The sequence below is a fragment of the Oncorhynchus gorbuscha genome, linkage group LG18, assembly GCF_021184085.1.
Source record: "Oncorhynchus gorbuscha isolate QuinsamMale2020 ecotype Even-year linkage group LG18, OgorEven_v1.0, whole genome shotgun sequence".
Taxonomy (NCBI): Eukaryota; Metazoa; Chordata; class Actinopteri; order Salmoniformes; family Salmonidae; genus Oncorhynchus; species Oncorhynchus gorbuscha.
The window spans coordinates 48725837-48740867 of NC_060190.1; the positions used below are offsets into that span (position 1 = coordinate 48725837).

Below are 15031 nucleotides of genomic sequence, written 5' to 3' on the forward strand. Positions count from 1 at the left end.
CAATGAAATAATCCCGCACAACAACCAGGCGGGCCGGCTGTCTAATAAAGACAAACTAATTAACATGAACAGGTGCTACCACTAAACATACAAGGAGAGGGAGGAAAAACAATCAGTAGCAGCTAATAGGCCGGTAACGACGACCGCCGAGCTCCACCAGCCCAGATAGGGGAAACACCCTCGGTCGGACTCGTGACAGCATTGTTCGTTAAGGGCTTGTAAATAAATATTTCAAGGTAAGGTCTACACCTGTTGTAGACCTTACCGAGTTGGTCACGGGTGCACCTCAGCCACGCTCAAGATCCTAAGGTCCTGGAACTATCATTTGTTTTTAAACAGGACAATGACCCAACACACCTCCAGGCTGTGCAAGGCCTATTTGACCAAGGAGAGTGATGGAGTACTGCATCAGATGACCTGACCTCCACAATCACCCAACCTCGACCCAATTGAGTTGGTTTGGGATGAGTTGGACTGCAGAGTTAAGGAAAAGCAGCCAACAAGTGCTCAACATATGTGGGAACTCCTTCAAGACTGTTGGAAAAGCATTCCAGGTGAAGCTGGTTGGGAAAATGTCAAGCGTGTGCAAAGCTGTGTTCAAAGGTAAAGGGTGGCTACTTTGAAGAATCTAAAATAGAAAATATATTTTGATTTGTTTAACACTTTTCTGCTTACTACATAATTCCATGTGTTATTTCATAGTTTTGATGTCTTTACTATTATTCTACAATGTAGAAAATAGTAAAAAATATTAAAAACCCTTGAATGAGTAGCTGTGTCCAAACTTTTGACTAACACTGTAAATATATAATAGCATATTAACAGCACCAATATATTAAATCTTAGACACTAACGGGGTATAAAGCCTTGTTCACGCTGCAGGCCTTAATGCTCAAATCAGTTTTGTTTTTAAAATATGTTTTGGACTACTGACTGTCCAAACAGTAAGTTACAAGTGACCAAATCGGATGCGAGTCCAGAGAGCAGTCATTTGCGAACAAGGCTACACTAGTTGTCATAGTAACAACATGTGTGAGTGTGCTGGGGTGTAGGCTGATTGGTGATTGCGCTTGTGCTTCCTATCACTCAGAAGTTATATAGCATGCTAAGGTGACAACAATGCCTGCCATGGACATTTCCCAGTTGTTTTGAATGTCCAAAATCCTAGGGAAAGAACACTTTTAAAGTCTCAAAGGATAAGATTTTTGGCTAGCCACAGCAGCCGGCCAACTAGGTAGCTGTTAAGCTTCTAACACATTCACTCATTTGTTTGAAAACAATTAACAAGCTAGTTTGCTACCACATGTTCTTGTCAAATTGTCAACAGAGTAGCTAGCAAGCGAAAAGATATGCTGAATAACAGTCTAAAAACCACTTCAGGACAAATAAATCAGATTCGACTGTTCAAACAAGTCACATGGCCAGGAATCAGATACGAAGGTGGTTTGAAATGTGGCTTGAAATATCTGATGACATGTGCTTTTTGGCTGTTCAGACTGCAGGAAAAAGAACAGATTCAAATCAGATATGCAAATAAATAGAATTTGAGTCACTTCAAACCGCCAATGTGAACAAGGCTTTAGAGACGCTGTACATTATTTATGGACTGTCATGAGATGAGCCAGCTAACATTTTTAGTCACAGAGCAAAATGTAGCAGAGCAGTGGTAGTTAGGTACAGTAGAGATACTGTTGGAAGAAAGATCATACTGCAGTCATGGCACTGATATTTGGGTATGTAGCCCAAGTAAGGGAGAGATATTTCACTGCAGCAAAGCTTGGGTAATGGAAACAGTGTAAGTTAGTGTAAACAACAGGGCCAACTTGGTTACTGAAGAAGCCTCTGTAACCTTCAAATCCTACTTCATTAGGAGAAAGATGTCCCCGTGTAGCCTTGGCTTTATGATAGGTAAGACAGGGATAGTTATCTTACTGCAGTCTGGGCAGTGATGTGAGTGCAGCCAACGATTTTAGCCCCAGCAAGTGGCTTCTCTCCCTGGGCTCTCTTCCTGAGCGAGATTAATGCTGACATATCTGTGAGGAGAGAGCGAGCAAGCGACCGAGAGAGAGAGGGAGAAGGGAGTGAGAAAGTGGGGTGATAAAGAGAGCAAAGGAGATGGAGCGAGAGAGAGGGAGAGAAAGAGATCCTAAAACTTGATAGCCACATTCAGAGTAGACACCAGAAAAGTGGTCTGACTATAATTGAGGGTCTCAAATAATTTCCTGCATCAGAACCTTCTTAGCTCCATAAAATCAAATGCCCTAAAATAAGCAATGCCATCTGCAACCTGCCAATTCATTAGAGGATGAACACTCCATATCAAGCTCTGGGGTTGTGCTGACAGTGTTATGGGTGTAGATTAAGCTGCAACGCGACACCAATAAAATACACTTACTCATCCTTACACTGTAACAATTAATCCCAGTGCTCAATTTATTATGTCCCGTTTCCAGCAAAGGATGGCTGTACATTGTGTCTGTAACAACAGCCACGTCAGATCTGCAATGCTGCTGCATATCACAAAACATTTAGGTCAAGGACAACACATCGAATCTAAATGATTTGGGGAGTAATGTCTGAAATTAAACACAAGAATGATAGAATGAGAACTTCATCAAAGGTGTCTGAACCTGTAAACAATATTAGATCTTTCTGCATAATACATTGAGCTCCATAAGTATTGGGACAGTGACACGTTTTATTGTTTTGGCTCTGTACACCACCACTCTGGATTTGAAATTATACAATGACTATGAGGTTAAAGTGCAGACTGTCAGCTTTCATTTTAGGTCATTTTTTCATCCATACCGGGTGAACCATTTAGAAATTACAGCACTTTTTGTACATAGTCTCTGCCCCCCCCCCCTCCATTTTAGGGGTTCAAAAGTAAATGTACGAATATGTGTATTAAAGTAGTAAATAGGTAAGTATTTGGTCCCATACTCATAGTCACTGCATGCTACATCAAGTTTATGACTCTACTCTGCTAGTTGTTTTGGTTGTGTTTCAGATTATTACGTGCCCAATAGAAATTAATGGTAAAGAATAATCATTCTGGAGTCACTTTTATTGTAAATAAGAATATAATGTTTCTAAACACTTCTACATTCATGTGGGATGTTACCATGACCAAATGGATTGTGAATAATGATGAGGGAGAAAGTTAGAGGTATAAATATCCTACACCCCCCCCCCCAAAAAAAAAAAATGCTAACATCCCCTGTTATTGTAATGGTGAGAGGTTAGCCTGTCTTGGGGTTATGATATGCGTGTGTCTAACTTTCTCACTCATCATGCATCCAACAAGTTTGAGTCACAAGCTTGATGTAATCATTACGTGCTAGGAATATGGGACCAACTAATAAAAACGTTACTACTTTATTTGTCCCAATACACATGAATTTGTCCCAATACTTTTGGTTCCCTAAAATGGGGCCAATGACAAAAAGTGCTGTAATTTCTAAATAGTTGAAAATACCCAACTTAAAGCTGACAGTCTGTACTTTAACCTTATAGTCGTTGTATAATTTCAAATCCAAAGTCTGGAGTACAGAGCCAAAAACAACAAAAAATGTGTCACGGTCCCAACACTTCTGGAGCTCACTATGTTTCTCTCTCTCTCTGATGTGATGTAGTTGCACTTCGAATGACTGATCAGCGAAACCAGAGAAAAGCCTAATAATACGACACAGGAGTCGTTTCTGTATCCCTTAAAGCAGAAGCCATATCTGCAGACTGGTTGAGGTCAATCTATCTAAATCTAAATAACAATCTTAATACAGATAACAAGCTAGACTCTAGCTGCTAGAGTATTTCAGTTATGCACAGAACTGAGCAATGCTGTTCTTTCTCATGACAGACTCTCCCCTCCAATCAGTGTCTCTGTCAATCTGACTTGGCCAATCCTTGCCTTGGAGGGTGAGACTCTAGTACATTTCCGCGCAACAGACCCAAAGTCCTGGCAAGAGCAATATTTAGATGTAAATATACTTTACTGTCCCTTGTTCACAGAAATGTATTTGTTGCTCATTGCAACCTGATTGACGCCAGCAGTGGTTTAATTGACATTTCCCGATATTACCTAGGATCAAAGACCCTTACCCATTGAGTCGCCTAAGAGATTCATGCCATAAGACAGCAAATTTCAAGAACATGCTTTAAATAACCAACAACCAGTACTTATACCTGGGAGCACCCTTGGGATGTTGAGGTTTATCACTGGTCACTGATTGTCTTGTATTGTTCTTTGTGTGAGAGGTGACAGGTCACAGAACCATGTTATCCTACCTTGTTCTGCAATCTCAATCTCGCGGCGACCAAATTCGGCATGTTTGATGTTCTTCACACAGAAGTCGTTGGTGCCCTTGGAATTGACCTGTATTTTGTCCCGTGGTGAAGTTTCATCGTCAGAGCTGTCTGTGTAGGACGCAGCTGGGAAATCAGACCGATAGGAAAAGTCAGCAAGAAAGGGGTCAAGCAATACATTCATAGCTGTGTGCATGTGTGTGTTTGTGTGTGTATAGTACCTGAACTGTAGCTGTCGGTGGATGACTGAGAGATCGATCGAGACAGGGAGCGTCGTCCTGCCTTGGTAGGAAACCTGCTGAACTCTTGCTTGTCTTCCACAAACTGGATTTGCTGAAGGAGCAAAAGAGAGTACAATTTATACATCCCTAACTTCAATTCACTTGAAACATGGATCAAAAGATTAGAAGGTCTGGTCTCAAGAAATCACCCTACACCTATAAGAATAACAATACTTTCCATGTAACAGTAGCCTAATGGTATTCCATTGGTAATATATATGTACATCAGAGGTGTAGTATATATGTATGTCAGCCTTGAGATAGAAATTAACAGATTCCTTATTCTGAGAGAGCACTAGAATGTTGAATGCTTTCACAGATAAACCACTGTGGTGTGCTTTTGGAGCTGAATTGGGTATGTGCTTGTGGCCTAGTTTGTTTACATGCAGCCTTGTCTTAAAGTGGAGAGGAGAGAGTGAAGTGTGATAGTTACTTAGGATTACCTTGATGTGTGTCAGTGTACTATCTTGAAAAGATGAGCTTCTATATTTATTGCATGGAATCCAAAATAAACATGTTATGTAACCCAAAATATTGCTGTTAATTGAAAAGTGAAGTCACTTCTAACTATAAAACTGGCCAACTGGAAAAACCATGGAAATTGTACTTGGAATAATAGCCTTGTGTCACAACTCCTACCGAAGGTGGTTCCCCTTCCCATTTGGGTGGCGCTCGGCGGTCCTTTGTAGACGAGATTCTCAGGGACCTGCAAGGGCAGGGAGTGGTTGTTTATATCGATGACATTCTGATCTACTCAGCCACCAGCGCCGCGCATGTGTCTCTGGTACGCAAGGTGCTTGGTAGACTGCTGGAGCATGACCTATAGGTCAAGCCTGAGAAGTGTGTGTTCTCCAAACGAGCCGTTTCCTTCCTGGGTTATCGCATTTCCACCTCGGGGGTGGTGATGGAATGTGACCGCATTAAGGCCGTGCGTAATTGGCCGACCACGGTAAAGGAGGTGCAGCACTTTTGGGGTTTTGCCAACTACTACTGGAGGTTTATCCGGGATTTTGGCCAGGTAGCGGCTCCCATTACCTCACTGCTGAAGGGGGTCTGGTGCTTTTGCGGTGGTCAGCAGAGGCGGACAGAGCTTTCAACAGGTTGAAGGCGCTGTTCATGGATGCACCCGTGTTGGCGCACCCGGACCGGCCAGGGGAGTGGGCGAGATACATCCCCTGGGCTGAGATGGCCCAGAACTCACTACGCCACTCCTCTACTAACGTGTCCCCATTTCAGCGTGTGTTGGGGTACCAGCCGGTCCTGGCACCATGGCATCCAAGCCAGACCGAGGCTCCTGCAGTGGAGGAATGGGTGCAGCGCTCCAAGGAGACCAGAAGGGGCGTCCAGGAATCCCTCCAACAAGCCAGTGGACGGCAGAAAAGGAGTGCTGAACGCCACCACAGTGAGGCGCCCATGTTTGTACCGGGGGACAGGGTCTGGCTCTCGACCCGAAACCTACCCCTCCGCTTGCCCTGCCGGAAGCTGGGGCCGCAGTGTGTAGGGCCCTTCAAAGACCTGAGGAGAATAAACGAGGTGTGTTATCGATTACAACTCCCTTCCTATTATCGCATTAACCCCTCGTTTCATGTGTCTCTCCTCAGGCCGGTGGTAGCTGGTCCCCTGCAGGACGGTGAGGTGCCGGAGGTCCCTCCTCCCCCTCTGGACATTGAGGGTCCCCGGCATACACGATACGGGCCATTCTGAACTCCTCGAGACACTGGGTGAGGGGCCTGCAGTACCTCGTGGACTGGGAGGGGTACAGTCCGGAGGAGAGGTGCTGGGTACCGGTGGGGGACATTTTGGATCCGTCAATGTTGAGGGATTTCCATCGACTCCATCCGGATCGCCCTGCGCCTCGCCCTCCGGGTCGACCTCGAGGCCGGTGTCAGCGCACTGCTGGAGCCGCGCGCTAACACCGCGTCAAGACTCCTACCGAAGGTGGCTCCCCTTCCCGTTCGGGTGGCGCTCGGCGGTCGTCGTCGCTGGCCTACTAGCTGCCACTGATTCTTTCCTCCCCCTCCTTGCCTGTTTATTGGTTACACCTGTTATGTATTGTGGTGATTAGTTGGGCCGGCCCGCCTGTTCTTTGTGTGTGATTGTTTGTGTGACATTTGTGCATGTTTGAGATGAACGTGTTTTTTCCTGTTCGCGGGTTTTGCTGGACTGTTTTAGTCCCCGTGTTTGGGGCATTTGTTTTTGTGAGCGCCCAGTGTTTTGTGGGGTGGCCTATGTTCGCCGTGTGTGCATTAAAGAGCACTAGCTTGAACTCTCTGTTTCCTGCTCCTGACTTTGCACCAACTACACCCCGATCGTTACACCTTGACAGATCAGAGGAACTTCAAAAGCCATCTTTAGTGGTGTGTGACATCTTGCACCTTAGAAGAGGCTTAGCATAGAAATAAGAGTTCCACTGAACTGGCAAGGCTATTATTCCAAGTACAATTTCCATGGTGTGTCCAGTTGGCCAGTTTTATAGTTTTTGAGGAACAAGAAGTAGGCCTATAAAGCAGGACTCTCCAACCTTTTTCCTGGAGAGCTATCATCCCGTAGGTTTTTGTTCCAATCCCTTGTCTGGCCGTGCTTTTTTGGCATCGGCCAGACAATGTGTTTATTATTTTCCTTTTTCCTTTTTTTTCTCTCCTGTTTGTACATGCCTGTTAAATGTGGGTTGATGGGGGGGGTAAGTGTTGGGGAAATTAGGGGAACAGGGTGGGAAGTAAAGGTGCTTGCAGGGGGGGAGGGGTGGGTTGGATACTGCTCGGGTGTAGGTGCTACATATGCTGATCGTGATGGTTTGGTGCGCTTTCTTACCTTTTTATCAAGTTACATGGTATGCAAGCCACCATAGGAACTACAAACGAGAGGAGGGCGGGGCTTACATTCACTTCCTGGAATGTCAAGGGTTTAAACGAACCAATTAAGAGGGGCAAGGTCCTAGCCCACTTGAAAGCACTCTTGTCTGATATTATATTTTTGCAAGAAACCCATCTGAAGAATAACTCTCATAGCAGACTTAAGTGTAGGTGGGTGGGGCAAGTGTATCACTCTAACTTCTCTGCCAAAACGAGAGGCACAGCGATTCTGGTACGGAAAGGAATTCCCTTTCTACATAAAACCACGATTGCGGTTAAAGAGGGTCGGTATGTGATCGCAATAGGAGAAATCCACTCTACCTCAGTAACTCTACTAAATATCTATGGGCCAAACATTGGCAACCCCTCTTTTTTCAAAAGAGTCCTTGCCCTGATTCAAGATATCTCCCATACTAACCTGGTCATTGGAGGTGACCTTAACTGTGTGCTAGACCAATATTTGGATAGATCCTCTACCCGGCGAACCCCTACCTCCTATTCAAGCGAATTCTTGAATACCTACATAAAAAATTAAAAACTTATTTGATATATGGAGGATCGCTAACCCTACGGGTAGGGAATACTCCTTTTACTCTCATGTTCACAAGGTTTACACTCGAATTTACTACTTTCTGTTGAATGCTAGACTACTCCTCTATACCTGTAATGTGAGGTATCATGATATTATAATCTCGGACCACAGTCCACTCACCTTCTCCCTGAGATTGGGTGACATTGTACCAAACGAGAGGGTCTGGAGGTTGAATCCTCAGCTCCTCACAGAACCAACATTCTGTGAATATCTTAAAGACCAAATTACATTTTTCTTTGACACTGAAGGCTTATCTGAGAGGCTGTATCATCTCCTTTCAGGCTGCCAAAAGTAGGCAAAACAGAGGAAAACTGGAAGAACTAGAGGGACAAATTCACTTACTGGATAGGGAGAATGCTAGCCACCCATCTATGGAGAAACATAAAAAAATGACCTCTTTAAAATTTTAATATAATCAGATTCTCTCAGCTAAAATTGCTAAATCTTTTCTCTATGCCAAGCAAAAATATTTTGAGTTTGGTGACAAATCACACAAATGACTCGCCAGACAACTTCGAAAAAATGTGAGTGACCGAATGATTCACAGGGTTAAATCTGCATCTGGGGAATTACTCTCTTCCCCCAAAGACATCAATGACAGATTCTGGCAGTTTTATGAGACTCTATATACATCTAAAGCGGATCCTAACCCCTTAATTATGCAAACATTTTTGGAGGACTGTAATCTTCCTGCCCTGAACCAGGAAGATTCTAACTTCCTGAATAAGGAAATATCTCTTGATGAAATTCGAGAAACAATTAAATCTCTAAAGAGTGGCAAGACCCCGGGCCCAGATGGATACCCTGGTGAATTCTATAAAACATTCAGCAACATGCTCTCTATATATCTGCACAAAATGTTGATTCAGGCCAATGAGGATGGAGCTCTCCCTTCTACTTTGGACGAAGCGTTCATTACAGTTATACATAAGAAGGGTAAAGATCCAGAAGAGGTAGGGTCATACAGACCAATATCTCTCCTTAATACAGACCAAAAGATTTTAGCAAAAACTCTGGCTAACAGGCTTAGCACTTTAATTGGCAAATTGGTCCATTCGGATCTGACCGGCTTTATCCCTAACAGAAACTCATTCTTCAATCTCAGGCGCCTCTTCAATATTATGTATTCTCAGAGGTTACCCAACGTGGACCTTGCCGTCATATCTCTTGACGCCGAAAAGGCCTTTGACCAAGTTGAGTGGCCCTATCTATTCAAGGTCCTACAGAAATTTAATATTGGAGATAGGTTCATAAATTGGATCCAGCTTTTATATAGGAACCCCTGTGCCAGAATACTCACTAACCAATCATTGTCGCCCCGATTTAACCTTAACAGGGGGACAAGGCAGGGTTGTGCGCTGTCGCCTATGCTCTTCGCCCTAATTATCGAACCGCTCGCTCAGACGATTAGATCTCATGCAGCAATACACGGCTATAATACTAAAGATACTCTAAATAAGATCTCCCTATACGCAGATGACATCCTCCTCTATGTAACAGAACCCCAGGCTAGTATCCCAGCTATTCTTGATGTGATCAATTTGTTTGGTACCTTCTCGGGATACAGAATAAATTGGAACAAGAGTGAATTAATGCCCATACGGTCGCAAAATACCTCCTGGCTAGAACATCTCCCATTTAAGTTATCTTCAGAAAAATTTACCTACCTAGGAATTGTAGTTACCAAACAATACTCCTTACTATTTAAAGATAAATTCCCCCCTCTTATACAAAAACTCAAAGCAAACATACTATTTTGGAGAAATCTCCCAATTTCTCTGCTCGGAAGAATTAATGCCATTAAAATAGTCTTCCTCCCACAACTGCTCTACCTATATCAGAACATCCCACTATTCATACCTAAATCCTTTCATAAACAACTGGAGTCAATAATCAATCCTTTCATCTGGGATTATAAAACACACAGGATAGGTAAAAAACACCTCTGTAAATCCAAGATGGAAGGAGGATTGTCTCTCCCAAATTTTATATTTATTACTGGGCCGCTAACCTCCGCATTGTTACGTTTCTGTTGGATGACGTACTCCCGGCATCCAGCTGGCTTAGTATGGAGCGTGAGGAGTGTCACCCCTTCTCTATTGGCGCTGTGATTTTGTCGCCTGTCAATCTGGAGATGTCACTTTATTGTAACAATCCTATTATACATAGCACAGTCCGAATCTGGAAGCAAATTAAAGTCCACTTTGAGCTTAGACCAATGTCATTCATGCTCCCTGTCGCCAGGAATCCCTCCTTTGTCCCTTCTAACCTTGATAACACCTTTGAGCGATGGGGAGAGTTGGGGATAAGTACCATAGGGGATTTATACATAGAAGGGACCTTTGCTTCCTTTGAGTTGCTGAGGGAAACTTATAATCTTCCCAGAAGTAATTTTTTCAGATACCTACAAATTAGAGACTACGTTAGAAAACACCTCCCAACATTTGGGAATGCTAAACCTTCCATGTTTGACGGATGCATAAAAATATACCCCACCTCAGATAAACTGATATAGCGTCTATATGATGCTTTTCAATCTGTTAGCACACCTTCTACTGATGCCATCAAGGCAAAATGGGAGGAAGAACTAGGGACTGACATCTCGGTGGCAGACTGGGAAGAGAGCTTGGAGTATATCCACACATGCTCCATTAATTCCAGACATCGTCTCATACAATTCAAGGTATTACACAGATTACACTATTCCAAAACTAAACTGCATAGGATATTTCCTGACACATCCCCTACATGTGATAAATGTCAGGCTACGCAGGGTACACTACTCCACTTGTCATGTTTTGTCTTATATCATCTTGTCATTTTGCTTTTCCTTCTGTTCGTTTTCCCCCTGCTGGTCTTTTTAGGTTCGTTCCCCTTTTTCTCTCTCCCTTCCTCTCTCTCTTCTCTCTATCGTTCCGTTCCTGCTCCCAGCTGTTCCTATTCCCCTAATCAATCATTTAGTCTTCCCACACCTGTTCCTTATCTTTTCCCCTGATTAGAGTCCCTATTTCTTCCCTTGTTTTCCGTTCCTGTCCTGTCGGATCCTTGTCTATTGTTCACCGTGCTGTGTCTGTGTATCGCCCTGTCGTGTCGTGTTTCCCTCAGATGCTGCGTGGAGAGCAGGTGTCTGAGTCTGCTACGTTCAAGTGCCTTCCCGAGGCAACCTGCAGTTCTTGATCGAGTCTCCAGTCTGTTCTCGTCATTACGAGTGGAATTATGTCTTATGTTTGTAGAATTACTTTACTGGATTAAAGACTCTGTTTTCGCCAAGTCGCTTTTGGGTCCTCATTCACCTGCATGACAGAAGGATCCGACCAAAGAATGGACCCAGCGACTACAGATGCTCGTAACACTGTCGTCGAGATCCAAGGAGCCATGCTCGGCAGACACGAGCAGGAATTGTCTGCTGCTCGCCATGCCGTGGAGAACCTGGCCGCTCAGGTTTCCGACCTCTCTGGACAGTTCCAGAGTCTTCGTCTCGTGCCACCTGTTACTTCCTGTCCTGCCGAGCCTCCGGAACCTAGGGTTAATAACCCACCTTGCTACTCCGGGCAGCCCACGGAGTGCCGCTCCTTTCTCACCCAGTGTGATATTGTGTTCTCTCTCCAACCCAACACATACTCTAGCGAGAGAGCTCGGGTTGCTTACTTCATTTCACTCCTTACTGGCCGGGCTCGAGAGTGGGGCACAGCTATCTGGGAGGCAAGGGCTGATTGTTCAAACAATTACCAGAACTTTAAGGAGGAGATGATTCGGGTTTTTGACCGTTCAGTTTTTGGTAGGGAGGCTTCTAGGGCCCTGGCTTCCCTATGCCAAGGTGATCGATCCATAACGGATTACTCTATAGAGTTTCGCACTCTTGCTGCCTCTAGTGACTGGAACGAGCCGGCGCTGCTCGCTCGTTTTCTGGAGGGACTCCACGCAGTGGTCAAAGATGAGATTCTCTCTCGGGAGGTTCCTTCCAGTGTGGACTCTTTGATTGCTCTCGCCATCCGCATAGAACGACGGGTAGATCTTCGTCACCAAGCTCGTGGAAGAGAGCTCGCGTCAACGGTGTTTCCCTGCTCCGCATCGCAACCATCTCCCTCCTCTGGCTCAGAGACTGAGCCCATGCAGCTGGGAGGTATTCGCATCTCGACCAAGGAGAGGGAACGGAGGATCACCAACCGCCTGTGCCTCTATTGCGGATTTGATGGACATTTTGTCAATTCATGTCCAGTAAAAGGCCAGAGCTCATCAGTAAGCGGAGGGCTACTGGTGAGCGCTACTACTCAGGTCTCTTCATCTAGATCCTGTACTACTATGTCGGTCCATCTACGCTGGACCGGTTCGGGTGCTACATGCAGTGCCTTGATTGACTCTGGAGCTGAGGGTTGTTTCATGGACGAAGCATGGGCTCGGAAACATGACATTCCTTTCAGACAGTTAGACAAGCCTACGCCCATGTTTGCCTTAGATGGTAGTCATCTTCCCAGTATCAGATTTGAGACACTACCTTTAACTCTCACAGTATCTGGTAACCACAGTGAGACTATTTCTTTTTTGATTTTTCGTTCACCTTTTACACCTGTTGTTTTGGGTCATCCCTGGCTAGTATGTCATAATCCTTCTATTAATTGGTCTAGTAATTCTATCCTATCCTGGAACGTTTCTTGTCATGTGAAGTGCTTAATGTCTGCCATCCCTCCCATTTCTTCTGTCCCCACTTCTCAGGAGGAACCTGGCGATTTGACAGGAGTGCCGGAGGAATATCATGATCTGCGCACGGTCTTCAGTCGGTCCCGAGCCAACTCCCTTCCTCCTCACCGGTCGTATGATTGTAGTATTGATCTCCTTCCGGGGACCACTCCTCCTCGGGGTAGACTATACTCTCTGTCGGCTCCCGAACGTAAGGCTCTCGAGGATTATTTATCTGTGTCTCTTGACGCCGGTACCATAGTGCCTTCTTCCTCTCCGGCCGGGGCGGGGTTCTTTTTGTTAAGAAGAAGGACGGTACTCTGCGCCCCTGCGTGGATTATCGAGGGCTGAATGACATAACGGTTAAGAATCGTTATCCGCTTCCCCTTATGTCATCAGCCTTCGAGATTCTGCAGGGAGCCAGGTGCTTTACTAAGTTGGACCTTCGTAACGCTTACCATCTCGTGCGCATCAGAGAGGGGGACGAGTGGAAAACGGTGTTTAACACTCCGTTAGGGCATTTTGAGTACCGGGTTCTGCCGTTTGGTCTCGCCAATGCGCCAGCTGTTTTTCAGGCATTAGTTAATGATGTTCTGAGAGACATGCTGAACATCTTTGTTTTTGTCTATCTTGACGATATCCTGATTTTTTCACCGTCACTCGAGATTCATGTTCAGCACGTTCGACGTGTTCTACAGCGCCTTTTAGAGAATTGTCTCTACGTGAAGGCTGAGAAGTGCTCTTTTCATGTCTCCTCCGTTACTTTTCTCGGTTCCGTTATTTCCGCTGAAGGCATTCAGATGGATTCCGCTAAGGTCCAAGCTGTCAGTGATTGGCCCGTTCCAAGGTCACGTGTCGAGTTGCAGCGCTTTTTAGGTTTCGCTAATTTCTATCGGCGTTTCATTCGTAATTTCGGTCAAGTTGCTGCCCCTCTCACAGCTCTTACTTCTGTCAAGACGTGTTTTAAGTGGTCCGGTTCCGCCCAGGGAGCTTTTGATCTTCTAAAAGAACGTTTTACGTCCGCTCCTATCCCCCGTTACTCCTGACGTCACTAGACAATTCATTGTCGAGGTTGACGCTTCAGAGGTAGGCGTGGGAGCCATTCTATCCCAGCGCTTCCAGTCTGACGATAAGGTTCATCCTTGCGCTTATTTTTCTCATCGCCTGTCGCCATCTGAACGCAACTATGATGTGGGTAACCGCGAACTGCTCGCCATCCGCTTAGCCCTAGGCGAATGGCGACAGTGGTTGGAGGGGGCGACCGTTCCTTTTTGTCGTTTGGACAGACCATAAGAACCTTGAGTACATCCGTTCTGCTAAACGACTTAATGCCCGTCAAGCTCGTTGGGCGTTGTTTTTCGCTCGTTTCGAGTTTGTGATTTCTTACTGTCCGGGTAGGAAAAACACCAAGCCTGATGCCTTATCCCGTCTGTTTAGTTCTTCTGTGGCTTCTACTGATCCCGAGGGGATTCTTCCTTATGGGCGTGTTGTCGGGTTGACAGTCTGGGGAATTGAAAGACAGGTTAAGCAAGCACTCACGCACACTGCGTCGCCGCGCGCTTGTCCTAGTAACCTCCTTTTCGTTCCTGTTTCCACTCGTCTGGCTGTTCTTCAGTGGGCTCACTCTGCCAAGTTAGCTGGTCATCCCGGTGTTCGAGGCACTCTTGCGTCTATTCGCCAGCGCTTTTGGTGGCCGACTCAGGAGCGTGACACGCGCCGTTTCGTGGCTGCTTGTTCGGACTGCGCGCAGACTAAGTCGGGTAACTCTCCTCCTGCCGGTCGTCTCAGACCGCTCCCCATCCCTTCTCGACCATGGTCTCACATCGCCCTAGACTTCATTACCGGTCTGCCTTTGTCTGAGGGGAAGACTGTGATTCTTACGGTTGTCGATAGGTTCTCTAAGGCGGCACATTTCATTCCCCTCGCTAAACTTCCTTCCGCTAAGGAGACGGCACAAATCATCATCGAGAATGTGTTCAGAATTCATGGCCTCCCGTTAGACGCCGTTTCAGACAGAGGCCCGCAATTCACGTCACAGTTTTGGAGGGAGTTCTGTCGTTTGATTGGTGCGTCCGTCAGTCTCTCTTCCGGGTTTCATCCCCAGTCTAACGGTCAAGCAGAGAGGGCCAATCAGACGATTGGTCGCATACTACGCAGCCTTTCTTTCAGAAACCCTGCGTCTTGGGCAGAACAGCTCCCCTGGGCAGAATACGCTCACAACTCGCTTCCTTCGTCTGCTACCGGGTTATCTCCGTTTCAGAGTAGTCTGGGTTACCAGCCTCCTCTGTTCTCATCCCAGCTTGCCGAGTCCAGCGTTCCCTCCG

At 45.7% G+C, this 15031-nt stretch overlaps 1 protein-coding gene across 2 annotated transcripts in view; it reads right to left on the reverse strand.

Moving 5' to 3' along the window:
* The window catches only part of LOC124003344 (S-adenosylhomocysteine hydrolase-like protein 1), a 77298-nt gene that overhangs the window by 17815 nt on the left and 44452 nt on the right, over positions 1-15031 (reverse strand). For both annotated transcript variants that reach the window (XM_046311512.1, XM_046311513.1), the window contains exons 2-4: positions 4527-4638; positions 4288-4431; positions 1933-2033 (exon numbers count right to left, since the gene is read on the reverse strand). In XM_046311512.1, coding sequence (XP_046167468.1) covers positions 1933-2033; positions 4288-4431; positions 4527-4638 — 357 coding nt within the window. The remainder of the gene's footprint in view (positions 1-1932; positions 2034-4287; positions 4432-4526; positions 4639-15031) is intronic.